We start from the raw sequence: 15,174 nt of genomic DNA, 5'->3' as shown, positions 1-15,174 counted from the left end.
AAAAAGAAATAACTAAAACTGCCTGGCATAAGGAGTAAGAGGGATGAAAGAATGAGATCTAGCAGAGTGGGGTAAAGAGAAGAAAGGGCTTCATTTACAATGAAGAAAAGGTGAGAAGAGTTCAAAGGAGACTCATGTCTAATATTCAAAGTTAAACTCTTTGCATTTCTGTCATATAAACCTCTGTGCACCTTCCCAAACCGGGAGTCAACCTGACGTACATTCTGAGACAGATACATGCATATATATAGTATGTTGTTTTGGAGGAAAGGGGCTAATTTTCACAATTAGGTTGATGATGGAGCAGAAACAGAAGACTTGAAGATACTGAATAGAAATCAAGAATTCAGTGGAGGCAAGAAATTGAACTAGATATAGTAACCCTGAGAATTTAAGTTCCCTCTTCACCACATACACCCTTGGAGTAGTCGCTGCATGTTCCAAGGAGCACAGATGGAAGTCTGGGCCATCTTGGTAGGTCCTATCTTGACTCCACTTGGCATCCAGGTAACACTTAAAATTGCTTACTTGTATGTGGTGTCATCTTTGTTTTCCTTATCAAGTAGAGAACGTTCTCGTAGGTCTAAACATGATTCCTCCTTAGAAAGTAAAGGAATATCCCTGATGCTTTCTTCTTGAATTTCACTTTTCATTAAATTAGCATCTCTCTTAGGAAGGGAAATATGGTTTTCAGTTTGCCAATGCTTTGCCTAAAAAAGAGACTTATTTTACTTTATGACATTTATTTTCTTTGAACATTTATGTGCTACACTACTAACTGAAGTCCTGGGCACACACAAAAAATAAACAAAACATGGTTCTTCAAAGACCTTACAGTTATGCAAGGCAGATTATATATATATAAACTTTAAGAAAGGTAGAAAATTGTGTCATAAGAAGCAAAGTTTCTCTGAAAAGATAATGAGCTACAAAAAAATTGATATTCTCACTTTAAAATCTTCGATAGCAAGATGTACATTTACTAAAAACAAAGCTTTTGCTGAAAAATTATTTAATTGTCATACAACTACTTTCCATCTCCCTCAAAAAGTCTCAAAAAGAAAATTATTGAGCATTTTTCACAGAAAATATGTGTATTACACAATCGTTTTCACAAAACGTGGCTACGATTCTTAATCTCTAGCAGAAGCTCTCAATGACATTTTATTTTATATTTGAAATACAGAACCAATTTCCTTATCTTACGTCAATTCCCATCATATACACAGAAATATGTGAGGGAACACAGCCTGTGTGATTCGAGGGAATTAGGCATCCCTAGGATATCTGACCGGCCTGCAAACTGATCATCTTGCCAGAAGGGACTGCAGAGTAAAATGCCTACAGGGGACAGGAAGATAGTTGTCAACGAATGAATCAAGCCTCATACAAGGTGATAAATAGGAAACAAAGTTCAGTCCCACTGGCAATTGGGCAGGATGGGGACTATAGCAACTAGACAGAACCCATTTTACAGTTGCTCTCAGGGACCGACACGTGTTCTTTTTCAAGAGAATCCTAAAATCTGGATCTTGTATGAAATCTTTAATGTTTAAATATGGGCAGCCAAGTCCAATTTTAAACACTGGGTGAACAAGCACAACCCAAAACACTGGCTGGCTCCCCATGACAAAGAGAAGAGGTGCCAATGTCCACACTCTGCCCAATGCAACTGTGGTTAGTGTGTAAAGAGGGGCATTGAAGACGTGCATCCTTCATCTCATTTCTTTGGATAGAACCATCATCTGATAGTTTCCTGGGACAAGTATATCTCCATGGATAAGTCATCCCCACCTCCATTTTTCCAACACCAGGAATAGACACACCATACCCTAACTTTGAAAAATCTAACTTGAAGACCAACCTCTCGGATCCATAGCTTTGTTATAAAACTTATTTACACTTATTTAAAAAATAACTTCATTCCTGAAATATATTCAATCGCATAGCACTAAATTTTAAATACTTTAATCAGACTGCACGTGATTGGAAAATTAAGTCTTAATGTGGGAAATTACATTATTGCTTCTCCTCCTGTTTTTATAACTGCCAGACCAGAATTAATTCGATGGAAGAACAAATACAACATTCAAATGTAAGGCAAAAGTCACGACACTGTACACATCAAGTTTGTTCAGCAAAAATTGTTCTGATCCTAATTATGTTTACTAATTGAGTCTCTTCTTCTTATCTATATATTACCATCTGCCTTCCATATCCTTGTGTTCTTTCTCTAAAAGAGTGTCTCTTCTCACCATTAGGACATTCATCGTTACTATTTTCTCATATCTACTAATTCATTCTCTTTCTGTCCCCACCTCCTCTCTTCCCCTCTCTTCCCCTCACCCTATCCCCACACCCTGCAACCAGCAGCACCTACATTCAAGACAGCTTGATCAAAGTGAGTCCTTAAGGGGGGGAAAAAAAGCTCAAGCAGGAAAAAAAAAAAACCAGAAAACCCAGTTGTCCCCAGGTTTGCCTTTTACTTTCTAAGACTATCCTAGTTCTGAGAACTCTTTTTCCTGTCTTGAACATAGAGGGGAAAACCACCTATTTTCACACAGGTTTTTGGAGGCTAAAATCCCTCAAAAATACAAAGACTTTACAAAACAGCTAAGGACAAATATCAAAGGCATAAAAATTAACAGTTTTACTAGCACATGCTTCTTAATTAAAATAAAATTTAGGGATGCCTGGGTGGCTCAGTGGTTGAGTGTCTGCCTTCAGCTCAGGGCTTGATTCCAGGGTCCTGGGGTCGAGTCCTGCATCAGGCTCCTCATGAGGAGCCTGCTTCTCCCTGTCCCTATGTCTCTGCCTCTCTCTGTGTGTCTCTCATGAGTAAATAAATAAAATCTTAAAGAAAATAAAATAAAATTTAGCAGCAGACACTCTCTGGTGGGCACAATATGGCACCCACACCTAGAATGGTGCTATTTCTTGCTTCAGCCTCCTCTAAGGAACTTACACTCCAGATGTTACCCATTTGATGATACTTTGTTTCTTTACCTGTCATTCTCACCTCCACTTCAACTTCCCAGAGCCCATGAGGCATGGCCATATAGCAATTCAGCATCATATTAACGTCTTCACCAACAGAAGCATCTTTCCAACTCATCTTGTGCTCAGAATCCAGCTATGGCCCTCTGTCTTCGTCACTACACATGTATACACACACCCATTCAAGTTACCACTCAGGGGCTCTTTTTCCTGACTGAGAAAAGTCTAGAATTTGCCTTACTTTCAGAGCAGAAGAGACTGTACAGTTCTTGCCTGCTACTTTGAGACTTCCATATAACCAGCCAAACATGGGCCTGCAACCCTGGATTCTTTTCTGATTTACCGTTGCCCTTGTGTTTCATAGGGTCGTATAAAATTTCTCTTAGGACAAGTTGACATCATCAAACTGATTCAAAAATAGAGCAACAGAAGACTTTGACTTCCAACATGAAGATAGTTGCTGTGTTCTCATGGCATGAGTGGCAATGAAGTCTGCTAAATAGAACCAAGTCAACCAGCCAGACAGAAATTGAAGTTTCAGCCTGACCTCATGGCACCAGCCTGACTGCATATCATCACGCTTCAGCAGTATTGGTTTAAGCAGATCAAACTGATATTTTGTCCCTCAAGTCACAAAGGGAACAAGAACAGAGTTCCCATGAAAACAAATGGAAAAAATAAAGTAAATGTGAGATAATGAATGTTTCCTTTCTACCATTGCCCCCCACTTCATTTCCCTAATAGGCAGGTATAAATGAGAATTTAGTTTCATGGGAGAAATGGTTAAAGGCATGAGTTCTGAAATGAGCCAGCTTTAGTTAAAAGCCAAACTCTACGACTTATTAGCTTCTGTGAGCTCAGAAGATTAATTCAAAGTCTCTGTGCCTCTGTTTTCCTATTTGTTAAATGGGAGTAATGAAAAATTCCTCCCTCATGAGATGAGGAATCATGATTACATGAGATAATCCATGTGGAGACCATAAAATAGGGCCCCAGCCATACAGGAGAAACTCAACAAATGTTAGCTATTGTTATTTGGGCAGGAGTAAATCAGAAAATGAAGAGGAAGAGGGTTTTTTTTTTCTAAATTTTCTATATTTGATTATTTCCTCACAGTCAGTAGCCTCTACCTGTTTAAGCATATCAGTAATTGTATCCACATTATGTTTTTACTAAATGTCGAAATTGAAGGAGTTTTAAAGGAGAAAATTTTCCCAGAAATCCTGAAACAGTTTGAGCTGCACAGGGCTGCCATCTTTCCATGTCTCCAGAGTCTTCCACTTGATGGAACTGTCATGGTTAATGGTAAACAGCACAAAAGATGCCTGGAGCTAAGCTCCAGAAATGGAAGTCAGTTCTTTCATGACTGATTAATATTAACAGCCGATGAGATTCAAATAGAAATCAGCCCAAGTTCATACTAAATGTCAAGTAAACACTAAAATAATAAAGAAGCAATATTTCTACCTGACCAAAGATCCAGACAGAAGCACCGCAGACATCGGTCATGCAAATGCTGCAGTCTGCAGAGCAGGAGATAATCAGTAAGCGGCCACCTGGCTTACACATCTCTAGGGAACTTATCTGGTCTTCATGAGGTTGGAATGATCGTATCAGAGTCGGGGCCTCCGTGATTTTGCTCTTACTGGAATTAAGACAGTAGTCCTGAATGAAAAGAAATGTCAAAATTCTAAAAAGTCCAAATATTAAATTACTGTGGTGACATAACACTTTTTCTTAAAACATCTGATACAAAAATGAAAAAAGGTACTTTGGGAACAATAATCTATTCTCCAATGCAAAAGAGTAGTCCATGATAACAGGGTTTAGAAAAACGGTGTTAAGTTTCAAAAAAAAAAAAAAAAAAGGGTTTCTAACCGATTTGCCTAACATGAGAGGCACAAAGGAAGGAAGAGGGGGAGGAAAAGAATGAAAAGAAGAAAGAGTAAAGTCAGTTATTGGAGAGAGATGAACTTTATCATGCGTAGATAGTTGTCTATCATACAATTTTATAATATTATTAGAAAATCGAGCAGGTAATCAGTGACACAAAAATCCCAAACTAATTCAGGATAATGATATTGGATGAACGGCCAGTACTCTGTTTAAATCAAGTTATAGTCTCATTTCAAACATGGTATATCCTAATTATTTATGCTCAGACAATGCTGCAGTACCTTACTGACAATACTGCATTCCTAAATTGGGTGATTGACTTGGCGCGCTCTCTCTCTAGAGTGGAGAAAAGGGCAGAGGGAGAGAGAGAATCTCAAGCAGACCCCCCACACACACTCAGCATGGAGCCCTACACCAAGCTGGATCTCATGACCATGAGATCATGACATGAGTCAAAACCACAAGTCAGCTGCTCAACTGACTGAGCCACGCAGGTGCCCTTGACTTGATTATATATTAACAGAAGATTTTCATACTGAGAACAATCTATTTTCCCCCTAAATTATTTAAGAGCTGTCTCTGCCCAGTACATGTAAATGTTTCCTTCAAAATACTCAGACTGACCATGTCTTCTGTTATCCAGGAAAGAGACAAGACCAGATTCATAGTCATCTATAACAAAAGGCAATCAAAAATAACAAAGATAGTATGAGAATACTTTCAATTTACTTCTATATTCCAGATTTTCAATTGTCCATCCAGATCTCCTGTGGCGAGGTATTGGTTTGACTTATCAATAGACATAATAATGGATCCAGCTCCACCATGAGCCAAAAATTCAGCCAGAAGTTGCTTCTTAAAGGTATCCCAGAATCTGACATACCCAGATCCTCCACATGACACCAGGTTAGCTCCTCCTAACGTGTAAGACAACATTTAATTAAGAAAATGTGACGACACACACACACACACACAAAAGTTCTTCAGTGACTTGCCCTGTGGAAGAATATGGATATTGGAGGGGCAGGTAGCCCTGATATCAACTTCCAGCACTTCGATCCTCTCCAATATAAAATGGAGATAATCCAATGATAACCCTACTGGTTTGTGTTGAGTATTAAATGAGATTGGAAATGCAAGATGTTCCATTATATTGAATTCCCTTTCCTTCATTATTTCAATATAATTGGGTTTTTGAAGTTATATAGAATTAATTTGTTACTCCAAATAAACTTATAAAACATTAATTTCAATATTATGATAATATTCTAATTGCCTGAACCCATCTTTCTTAATCACCCACTGGACACATATACCAAAGTAAAATTCCTCATGTACAGAGCTATGGATGCAGATATGTAGTTATAGCAACATAACTAATAATTTCTCTAGGTAGCTCCATGCTTAGGATTTTATTTATGATCTTGTTTTTAATATTTCATCAAGAATTCATGGGACGCCTGGGTGGCTCAGTGGTTGAGCATCTGCCTTTGACTCAAGGCCTGATCCCGGGATCTGGGATCGAGTCCCGCATCGGGCTCCTTGGGGGAGCCTGCTTCTCCCTCTACCTAGGTCTATGCCATTCTCTATCTGTCTCTCGTTAATAAATAAATAAATAAAATCTTTAAAAAAAAAAGAGAGAATTCTTTGGAAGCCCTTATGGAACACTTTTTTGGTTCATAGGCCTAGAACTAACCTTTTCATTTTCTATTTTTACATGCTTTGTAGAAGCACTCTACCTAAATTATTCTTCTGTGGCAAAGTTCCTATTATTATTTGATAAATCTGTAGATGACTTTCAATTTACTTCACAAATGTACTGCCGATTAACAATCATATCTGTTTAAGGTAGAAATAATAGCATGTAGCCGCTTCGGTGGAAACAATTTGGGAATACTGATAACATTAAGAAGAATTAGTGTTGAGGAAATGAGAGCAATTTCAGGATAATAGTTCATTTTGTGAATATAAGTGAGTTCAAGAAAATAGAAAGTTTTAGACTCTAATCGTTTCAAAGTCTATTCTAAATACTCTACAGGGTTCCTAAAACTCTATAAGGGTATACCTTTATTGATTTTTAATGTTGAAAAGTCTTTTATAAAAATCATGCATATTTTCTATCTGCAAATTGATTGTAGGAAAGTAAGTATGGAAAACATTGCTCAGACGTGTTTATTTTTTTCAAACATATAATACCTCTGTGACCGGATTGCTGATATTAAGAAAAAATGCTTTTAAAACATAATTGCTTAGGGCAGCCTGGGTGGCTCAGCAGTTTAATGCCACCTTCAGCCCAGGGCCTGATCCTGGAGACCTGGGATCGAGTCCCACGTCAGGCTCCCTGCATGGAGCCTGCTTCTCCCTCTGCCTGTGTCTCTGCCTCTCTCTCTCTCTCTGTGTCTCTCATGAATAAATTTAAAAAATCTTTAAAAAAAATAAAACATAATTGTTTAGATGGAAGGTAAAACAATATGAATTATACTCAAAAGCAGATCTTTATTTGAGGAAGATGCAGGCAGTGTCAACACCATGCTAACACAGCCATTGAAAACAAAGTAGAAATCAAGCAAATAGTTATTTCATCTACGCAGTATTAAATGGCTGTGGTAAGGCATCTGATGGCAGCAGTCTTAGCATACATGTTGGCAGAAGCACTAAGCAGGACTCTGACTTATTCTGGAAAGTACATAAAAACTGGTAATGATACCCAAAGCATTAAACCCCCCCAAAAAAAATTTAGGAAAAAAGCAAGCAGCTCTTTTGACCTGGGATCAGTGGTTATTTCAAATGTTGCTATTGCCCCAATCTCCAAGTTTCTCACTATTTTCTCCTAGCCCACTTTGATCCTAGGTGCCAGTGCAATCTGACTCTACCCTTCTGGCACATGTAGATCTGAGCATTGGCGCATATATTTGGAGCATATTACTTGCTGTGCCCTCTACCCTGTCAAAACTCGTTATGCCATGGCTGGAACAACCAATTCCAATCGTCACCCATATCCAATAGTTTGCCCGAGTTTTTTTGCACTCTGATCCTGACCTGTGCAGCACTATATGAGTCATTGATGAGGTCTGGTCCACTCCTGCTCCTGGACCCTCTCTCCTGAACCGTGACCTTGTTTGCTGTGGCCTGTGGCCTGCCCTGACCCAGCAGTGACTGTTAGCTGCTACACTGAGTGAGGCTCTACGAGACCTACACCTACATAGGAACAGATTAAAGGGTCTTCACTGCTCCCTTTCCCAACATTTTACAAATATGCCAATCTGCAGTCAAAATGGGAATGTATATCTTACCTGTCTCTGAGGTGTTTGTTCTTGCTTCAAGGAAGCAGAGCCTCACAACGGCATTATTGCCCTTGGTGTCGGTCTCAAAGGAGTGGGCTCCCAGGGCGGCCTGGTCTGGGCTGGGACAGGTGGAGAGGCTCCTCCCAGCACTGGAAAGCTTGTGAGGCTCTGTATCTGTGGTGGACACAAAGCTCGATGTCTTAGGGAAGAGAAACATCTGCTTTTCAAGTGGCTACTTATGAAACACAACAGGCCCACCTGCATCACGGTCTCTGGTGACCCTCTTAAGTCTCCATTAAGCTTCTAGTCAAGGTCCATGGTACCTTCCCCTAGTCACTGCTTCAACACCAACTTGAAGGATCATTTGATTCCAGTTTTGTTTTGCATTTTACACTCACGCTGTGTTTTCCCTTGATATGAACTCACAGGGACTTCATTTTGTTGTGACTGTTAACATCTTAGAAATCCTGACATGCCCAAGACAAATGTGACTCTAATACCATGACATTTTGGCTTATTAATCATTCATATTGATCTCGCAAATAGTGTAATGAACATGAGCTATAATGACTATTTAAATATACTTAAGTGATCATTTTTAGCAGTATTATTTGCTCAGGGGTTACCCCGGGGAGGATATTCCTGATGGAACTTCAATTATTTTGTGACGTCATCTCCTGGGCACACTAATAAAACTGGGGATATTCAGAATCAATGAATAATCTGCACATAGTTACAAAAAATCTATACAGGGGTATCCTCCAAATCTCAAAGCAAGACATCTCTAGCATCTCTTGTCTTTTATTTTATTTTATTTTTTTGCATCTCTTGTCTTTTAGAAGTTTGATATTATGACTTTTTTTCTTATCTGCTTCTCTGTGGTTTTAATCGTAGCCACAATTAGATTTGCTGTAAGAGTAAGAGGTCACTCTCCTGCGGGCCAATGTGAAGGGGAAGAAGAATTCCACCCAATTCACAGAGGGTTCAAATGATTAGCTCTTCCTACAGAAAGCAGGCCAAGAGCTTTGTGCCTGGGCAAGTAAGCCCTAAATCTCTAAGGGTTTACTCTTAACAAATTACTCCTTCAACTTTCACATGAAAAAAAACTGTGTTGGATGACCTGTCCTTTCCTACGGCCCAGTTCAGCCCTGTGTGTCTATCCAATTGGGACAACAGAACCTCACTGGGCCACGGGGAAATGACATCTTCATTACCTAAATAAATAATCCTAAGGAAAAAATCTTCAGTATCTCAGGAAACTGAAATAAAATGTGAAAGGCGACTGTCAAGACATTTTGCTTAAGTATAAAATATTCATATGCTCTGCTAAACTCCCATAAAATACAATATACTCCCATCTCATGCTCTTCACAGGTTTCTAAAGCAAGAAATAATTTAAGATCTCCAGGTGGCATAATATTTAACGCGAGCTCCAGACTGCGCCTGAGCAGCCTATCAAGTGAACACGAGCTCCTACTTTCCTACCAAGGGGTACCAGAGTTCACCCCAAAGGCAACTTGCTGAGGCTTCTTGGCAAAAACTAAAGTAGATGGAAATGAGAGGCCTGCTCCCTGCTGTCAGTAATTCAGAAAAGCTGATGTGGCATAAAGACAAGAAACAGCAGGCCACGGAGAACTTGCTAAGCCAAGTACATCTCAAGGTTCTCTTTAGTCACTTTGACAAGACAACGGTCTCACTAATCCCCGGTGCCTATGGCCAATCACCTATAATTGAGGAGCAAGCTGCATCAGGTCCATGCATAAACGACGAAGCCTATGTGGTCTGACTCCACGCCATTTGAGTTTCAAACTTGCACTCACCTGATTTTGATTTTAGCCGCCTCTGGTAATGGGGGTGAAGGACGCAGTGAGCATTTTCTGTGCTGTTGTTCCACAGAACAATTTCTCCATCATAGCTCCCTGTATGAGGCAGCATGGGGAAGAGAGATTGCCAGGAAGTTGGAAAACATAAGCCACAGAAACGAGCAGAAGTCACTATCAGCAACACCTCACACGCCATCTGACACACAGTAGGTACTCTCTGCATTTTTGGAAACATGAATGAACGATAACTAGTATTTTTATTAAGCTTGAGGACTTACAATCCTCAGAGTGTAACCTGTGTATTCAATGTGATAGAAATTACTGGCCTATCTTTTTATGTAATAGTAATAAGGCATTCAGGGTAAGGATTTCGTAATTAAACAACTTGAGTTTGATTCCCAGGTCTGCCACCTACTGGCTGTGTAAGTGTGGGCAAGTGATTTAACCACCCGATGCCACAATTTTCTTCATCTACAAAACTGGATTAAAATTGTATTTATTTCATAGTGTTGTTGTGAAGAATGAAAAGTACTTAGAATAGTGCCTAGCATATTATAAGAGCTGAAAAATGTTCCTAATCATCATTATAACTATCTTATATAAGTTTATATAATATATAAATCAAACCCCTCCAGGTTTCTGTTTCCCACATCTATTCATGTGTGTGTGTGTGTGTGTGTGTGTGTGTGTGTGTGTTTGTGTTCTTTTCATTCCCCCCCTCCTAGATTCCTTATTGAATAATGCTTTCTCCAATTCTAAAACTTTCCCTATAGAAAGTCCTTCCCTACCACTCATCACAGAGAATATAGAGAAGCCCAAATAGTGAGACTCAGTCTGACCAAGCCTGTCCTGGGGAGGAGCAGTGCGTGCCCAGACCGGTGCTCTCAGCAGTGAGGCGAGGAGACCTCTTTATTGAGGAGAGTGTCAAGGTTGAGTGAAGAGCAGATGGGAAGAGCTGAGTCTGAGTGGGATGTATAGATGGTAACTTTCTTGGGATTTGGAGAAAGAAGAGTAATATATACTAAACTCCATATTGTTCTGGAAAAAGCAACCCGTATAAACCAAAAAATTGGCCAAGGATGATGGATTTGCATGGATTGGCTGTACGTGGGAGTATCCATCTTCTCCTTTGATTTTTGAAATGCTTAAGTTGTAAAGTGCTTAACCAAACCTTTTCACAAAGGACTGGTGGGATGAGAATCAATGAAGAAATCATCTATCCAGCAGACACAAAGGTATCTTATGACACTTTTGCAATAACGAAGATGCGGCCTTATAGTTTATTTGTCTCCAGCACATTTCAGGATGTGATACTCCCTGCGGGGGTGGACTTTTACCAGCTATAAAGCAAATTCAACTCCAGAGTTGGCCCTACTGGAAAGTAACCAGGTAAGTCCTGAAGACAGTGGAAATGTTAAGTGCACGCAGAGCAGTAAACCTTATCTTGTAACACCTCATAGATATCCTGGCTCTTTTCCTATAAGTTTTCATCCCTGCCAATTGATGACACTTTGGGTTCTATTTAAAAAAAAAAAAAAAGAACTTAGGCTGTCAAAATATGGACTCTACAATTTCACAGTGTAATTTATCTTTATAAATTGTTTGCTTTGGCCAGAAATGATACAACAAACTTCTGATCCTCTTTTATATGTCACATCAAAGCATGCCTGTGCATCGTTTTAGGGGCTTGGATTTCTAGACATTTGGGGAGGCCAGGATTTAACCAAAATTACTTAGACTAAATTGTGCCAAAGGCTTAGTATGTGCCCATTATGAAACATCTGAGTGCCACAGAAGTATGATTTGTTCCCGTCATCCCTAATGCTGTTTCTGGGAAAAGGACAATAAAAATAAAAGCTAACATTTACCGACAAGCTTACTGTGTGTCAAGCACTGTATTAAGCCCTTACACAGATTATCTTACTCAATTTCCTCCATAAAGCAAGATATTGATATATTATTATTTGCCAGAGAAAGCTATGATGTACAGTTTAAATATTTTGTTTAATATGATGCATTGGGGGACCCTTGGGTGGCTCAGCGGTTGAGCATCTGCCTTTGGCTCAGGGTATGATCCCAGGGTCTGGAGATCGAGTCCCACATCAGGTTCCCTGCAAGGAGCCTGCTTCTCCCTCTGCCTATGTCCCTGCCTCCTCTCTCTCTGTGTGTTCTCATGAATAAATAAATAAAACCTTAAAAAAATATATGATGCCCTGGAAAGTGGTGGTGCCAGGATCTGAAGCCAGGTAGCCTTGCTCAAGAGCTGACAGTCCTAACCACTAACGTGTTACCCTGGAAGTAAGGACGGAGAGTATCTATCAGTGCAAAGGCTAACTCCCGAAGAGACCTATTTATTTTGCAGTTCAGAAAAGGCTTTTTAAGCATGACTAAGCCAAAAGAAACCAAACATTCACCACTGGTTGTCCAATGAAGGTTCAACTAACCTGTAACAAGAGTTTGTGGAGGTAAAAACGCAGCACACAAGATATCATCACGGTGCTGTATTTCCCCTTTCCATTTTTCAGGCTGGATGAAGAATTGATTGAAGTTTTGTAGTCGAAACACAGTAATAGCCCTAGAAAAAGGAAATAGGATTTAGCTGTGGATCCAAACGTGATATAGATCTTGCGTGGTCAGCATCCACTTGTCATCCATAATCCCGAACCTCCCACATTAAATTTTTTTTTATTATTACCTCTTTGAATGCTCTGGTACATTATGAATATTTAATATTAGAAAGTTAATTATCCTTTCACAGCCATTAACAGCAAACATATATGCATTTATCAGATTAATTATCCATTACCAAGACTCTAAAGCAAAGATTGCCCATATAGGTACCATAGAACCACGAAGAGTTTTTTGATAGTAACAATAAAAAAGGAGATGAGTCCGTGGAGAAATAATACTCAGTAGTTTAAACAAAATTAGCAAAGTTTCTTTTCATTAGAGATTCCAGAACAGTTCACATGTTAACATTTCCTGTGGCGTTTCCCAGACTTACGTGATCACAGAGTCCTACATCACATAGCATCTTGAAGAGCTATCATTTTGTGAAAGTCTTGGAAAATGCCACTCCAAAGGAATAAAACTCTGGACAGATACATTTTGAACAGAAATAATAGTTTTAAAAAGGCCAATATCTTGGGGCACTTATGTGAATTTGACAGGCCAGGATGGGCAGAAAATGTAATGCCTGGTGCCTGGTAGGGAAGGGAGAAGCATGAACATTAAATCGGGGGGCATCAGTACCACCTTGTTTTCACGTGATGATTTCAGTTCTGACTACCAGACTATACGAAGTCTCTCTTTCCTTCCAGAGCCATATACATCTCAAATGAGCATTTGTAACCACAGGCTTGGGGTCTTCACGCTCACTCTCTCTTCACCTACCCAAAATTTTGCTTCTATTCCCACCACTCCAAAGGTCTCCAAATTGCTCTGTCACTGTAACACTTCACTCTCTGAAGGATGTGGCTTTCTCCTCCTGAAAATTCTCTCCTTTCTAGTACATCCCGCTTCTCTTCCTGCCTCCCTGATCTTTCATTCCTTATTCTCTATTTTCTTCTCCCTTTTTTCTCCCCTTCTTTCATTATAGACCTTCTTATAGTCATTCCCCGATTCCTCTCTCTCTCTCTGTTCAAGTGGGCTCATTTAGGGATTCTGTATAGCACCACAAGTTCCAATCTTACTTCTATAAAAATGGCTCTTAAATATATCTACACTCATAACCTTTCCCAGTGTTGAGGAGTTCCCACTTGCCAGGTGACAATTCCATATAATATCCATATATCAAGGAATTCAATGTTTTCATCTTCCCTCCACACCAGGCCTTGGTCCTAAATTCCCTGTTTGTATCAAGAGACCAGCATTCCAGTTTCCTGTGTGTTTCTCTTGTCACATCAAATCCTTAGACTCCATCTCTGTGATATGTTTCCATATCCCTTCCTTTCTTTTTAAACAGCCAATGACAGCTTCCTAGTTAGTTCAGTGTTTTCAGAAGTTTGAGTGAGGGGTCATGTTTGAACTGGACCATGATAGATGAGTAGGATTTGGAAGAGGAAGGCATTCTAGACAGAGGGAATATCCAGGTCAAATATGAGGCTAATGCCTCATCAAAAAACATTTCAGGGACGCCTGGGTGGCTCAGCAGTTGAGCATCTGCCTTTGGCCCAGGGCATGATCCTGGAGCCCCGGGATCGAGTCCCGCATCAGGCTCCCTGCAGGGAGCCTGCTTCTCCCTCTGCCTGTGTCTCTGCCTCTCTCTGTGTGTCTCTCATGAATAAATAAATAAAATCTTTATAAAAAAATTTCATAGTTTTCCATCCTCTACATGGCAAATTTTAATGTGTGGGCCTATTATTCAAGACCCAATATTATTGGGGTCCCATCTACTTTTTTAGAATTAGTTCTATTGTTCTACCCTTGATATTCAAAGTATAATGTGAATGCTCAGCTAAATATTTGATGAAGCCACAGGAAGCCGTAGGATACATACGGTTCATCTTTTCTTTCCTTTTTTTTTTTTTTGTACTTGACAGGTGAACTAATTTTGTTCTCACAGAATTGGTCATTATATTTACATTCTGAATGAGAGGAATGATCCTCTTAATAAATGACACAGTGACTCAGGATATCAGATGGGAGGTGTGGAATGGAACTAGTAAACTCCTTCAATGTCAAAAGAACAATATATATATATATAATGGAATATTACTCAGTCATAAAAAAGAATGAATCTTGTCATTTATACAACAACACGGATGGATCTGAAGGGTATAATGCTAAGTGAAATAAGTCAGTCAGAGAAAAATAAATACCATATGATTTCACTCATATGAGGAAGTTAAGAAGCAAAATAAACGAATAATGAAAAAAGACACAAATCCCCAAAAGGCTCTTAAACATAGAGAACAAACCAGTGGTTGCTAAAAGGGAGATGGGTGGAGGGATGGGAAAAATGGATTAAGAGTATATTTATGGGTAAAAAGGATTAAGAGTATATTTATCGTGATGAGCACTGAGTAATGTTAAATATACTTGAATAAATAAAATTTGGGGTGGGGAGCACTATTACTTACTTGGAGTTTTCCACCAGAATAAAACTTGTTTTAAATTAAAAGATTAAAAAATATTTTTTAAAAAATAATTAATTTAAAAAATAAAATTTAAAA

The 15,174-nt window shown here is 39.2% G+C and overlaps 1 protein-coding gene across 2 annotated transcripts in view; it reads right to left on the bottom strand.

Annotated features, from left to right (window-relative positions):
* WDR49 (WD repeat domain 49) overlaps positions 1–15,174 on the bottom strand; it is a 161,194-nt gene that overhangs the window by 64,578 nt on the left and 81,442 nt on the right. The window contains exons 10-15 of one of the 2 annotated variants that reach the window (XM_041731885.1): positions 12,445–12,575; positions 9,998–10,096; positions 8,187–8,351; positions 5,623–5,810; positions 4,465–4,662; positions 529–710 (exon numbers count right to left, since the gene is read on the bottom strand). In XM_041731885.1, the coding sequence (XP_041587819.1) occupies positions 529–710; positions 4,465–4,662; positions 5,623–5,810; positions 8,187–8,351; positions 9,998–10,096; positions 12,445–12,575 (963 nt within the window). The remainder of the gene's footprint in view (positions 1–528; positions 711–4,464; positions 4,663–5,622; positions 5,811–8,186; positions 8,352–9,997; positions 10,097–12,444; positions 12,576–15,174) is intronic. The other variant, XM_041731884.1, reaches the window with a different exon arrangement.

The sequence above is a fragment of the Vulpes lagopus genome, chromosome 17 (genome assembly GCF_018345385.1).
Source record: "Vulpes lagopus strain Blue_001 chromosome 17, ASM1834538v1, whole genome shotgun sequence".
In the NCBI taxonomy this organism is placed as follows: domain Eukaryota; kingdom Metazoa; phylum Chordata; class Mammalia; order Carnivora; family Canidae; genus Vulpes; species Vulpes lagopus.
Note: the sequence above shows the minus strand (reverse complement) of the source record. Positions and strands in the feature narration are given on the sequence as shown.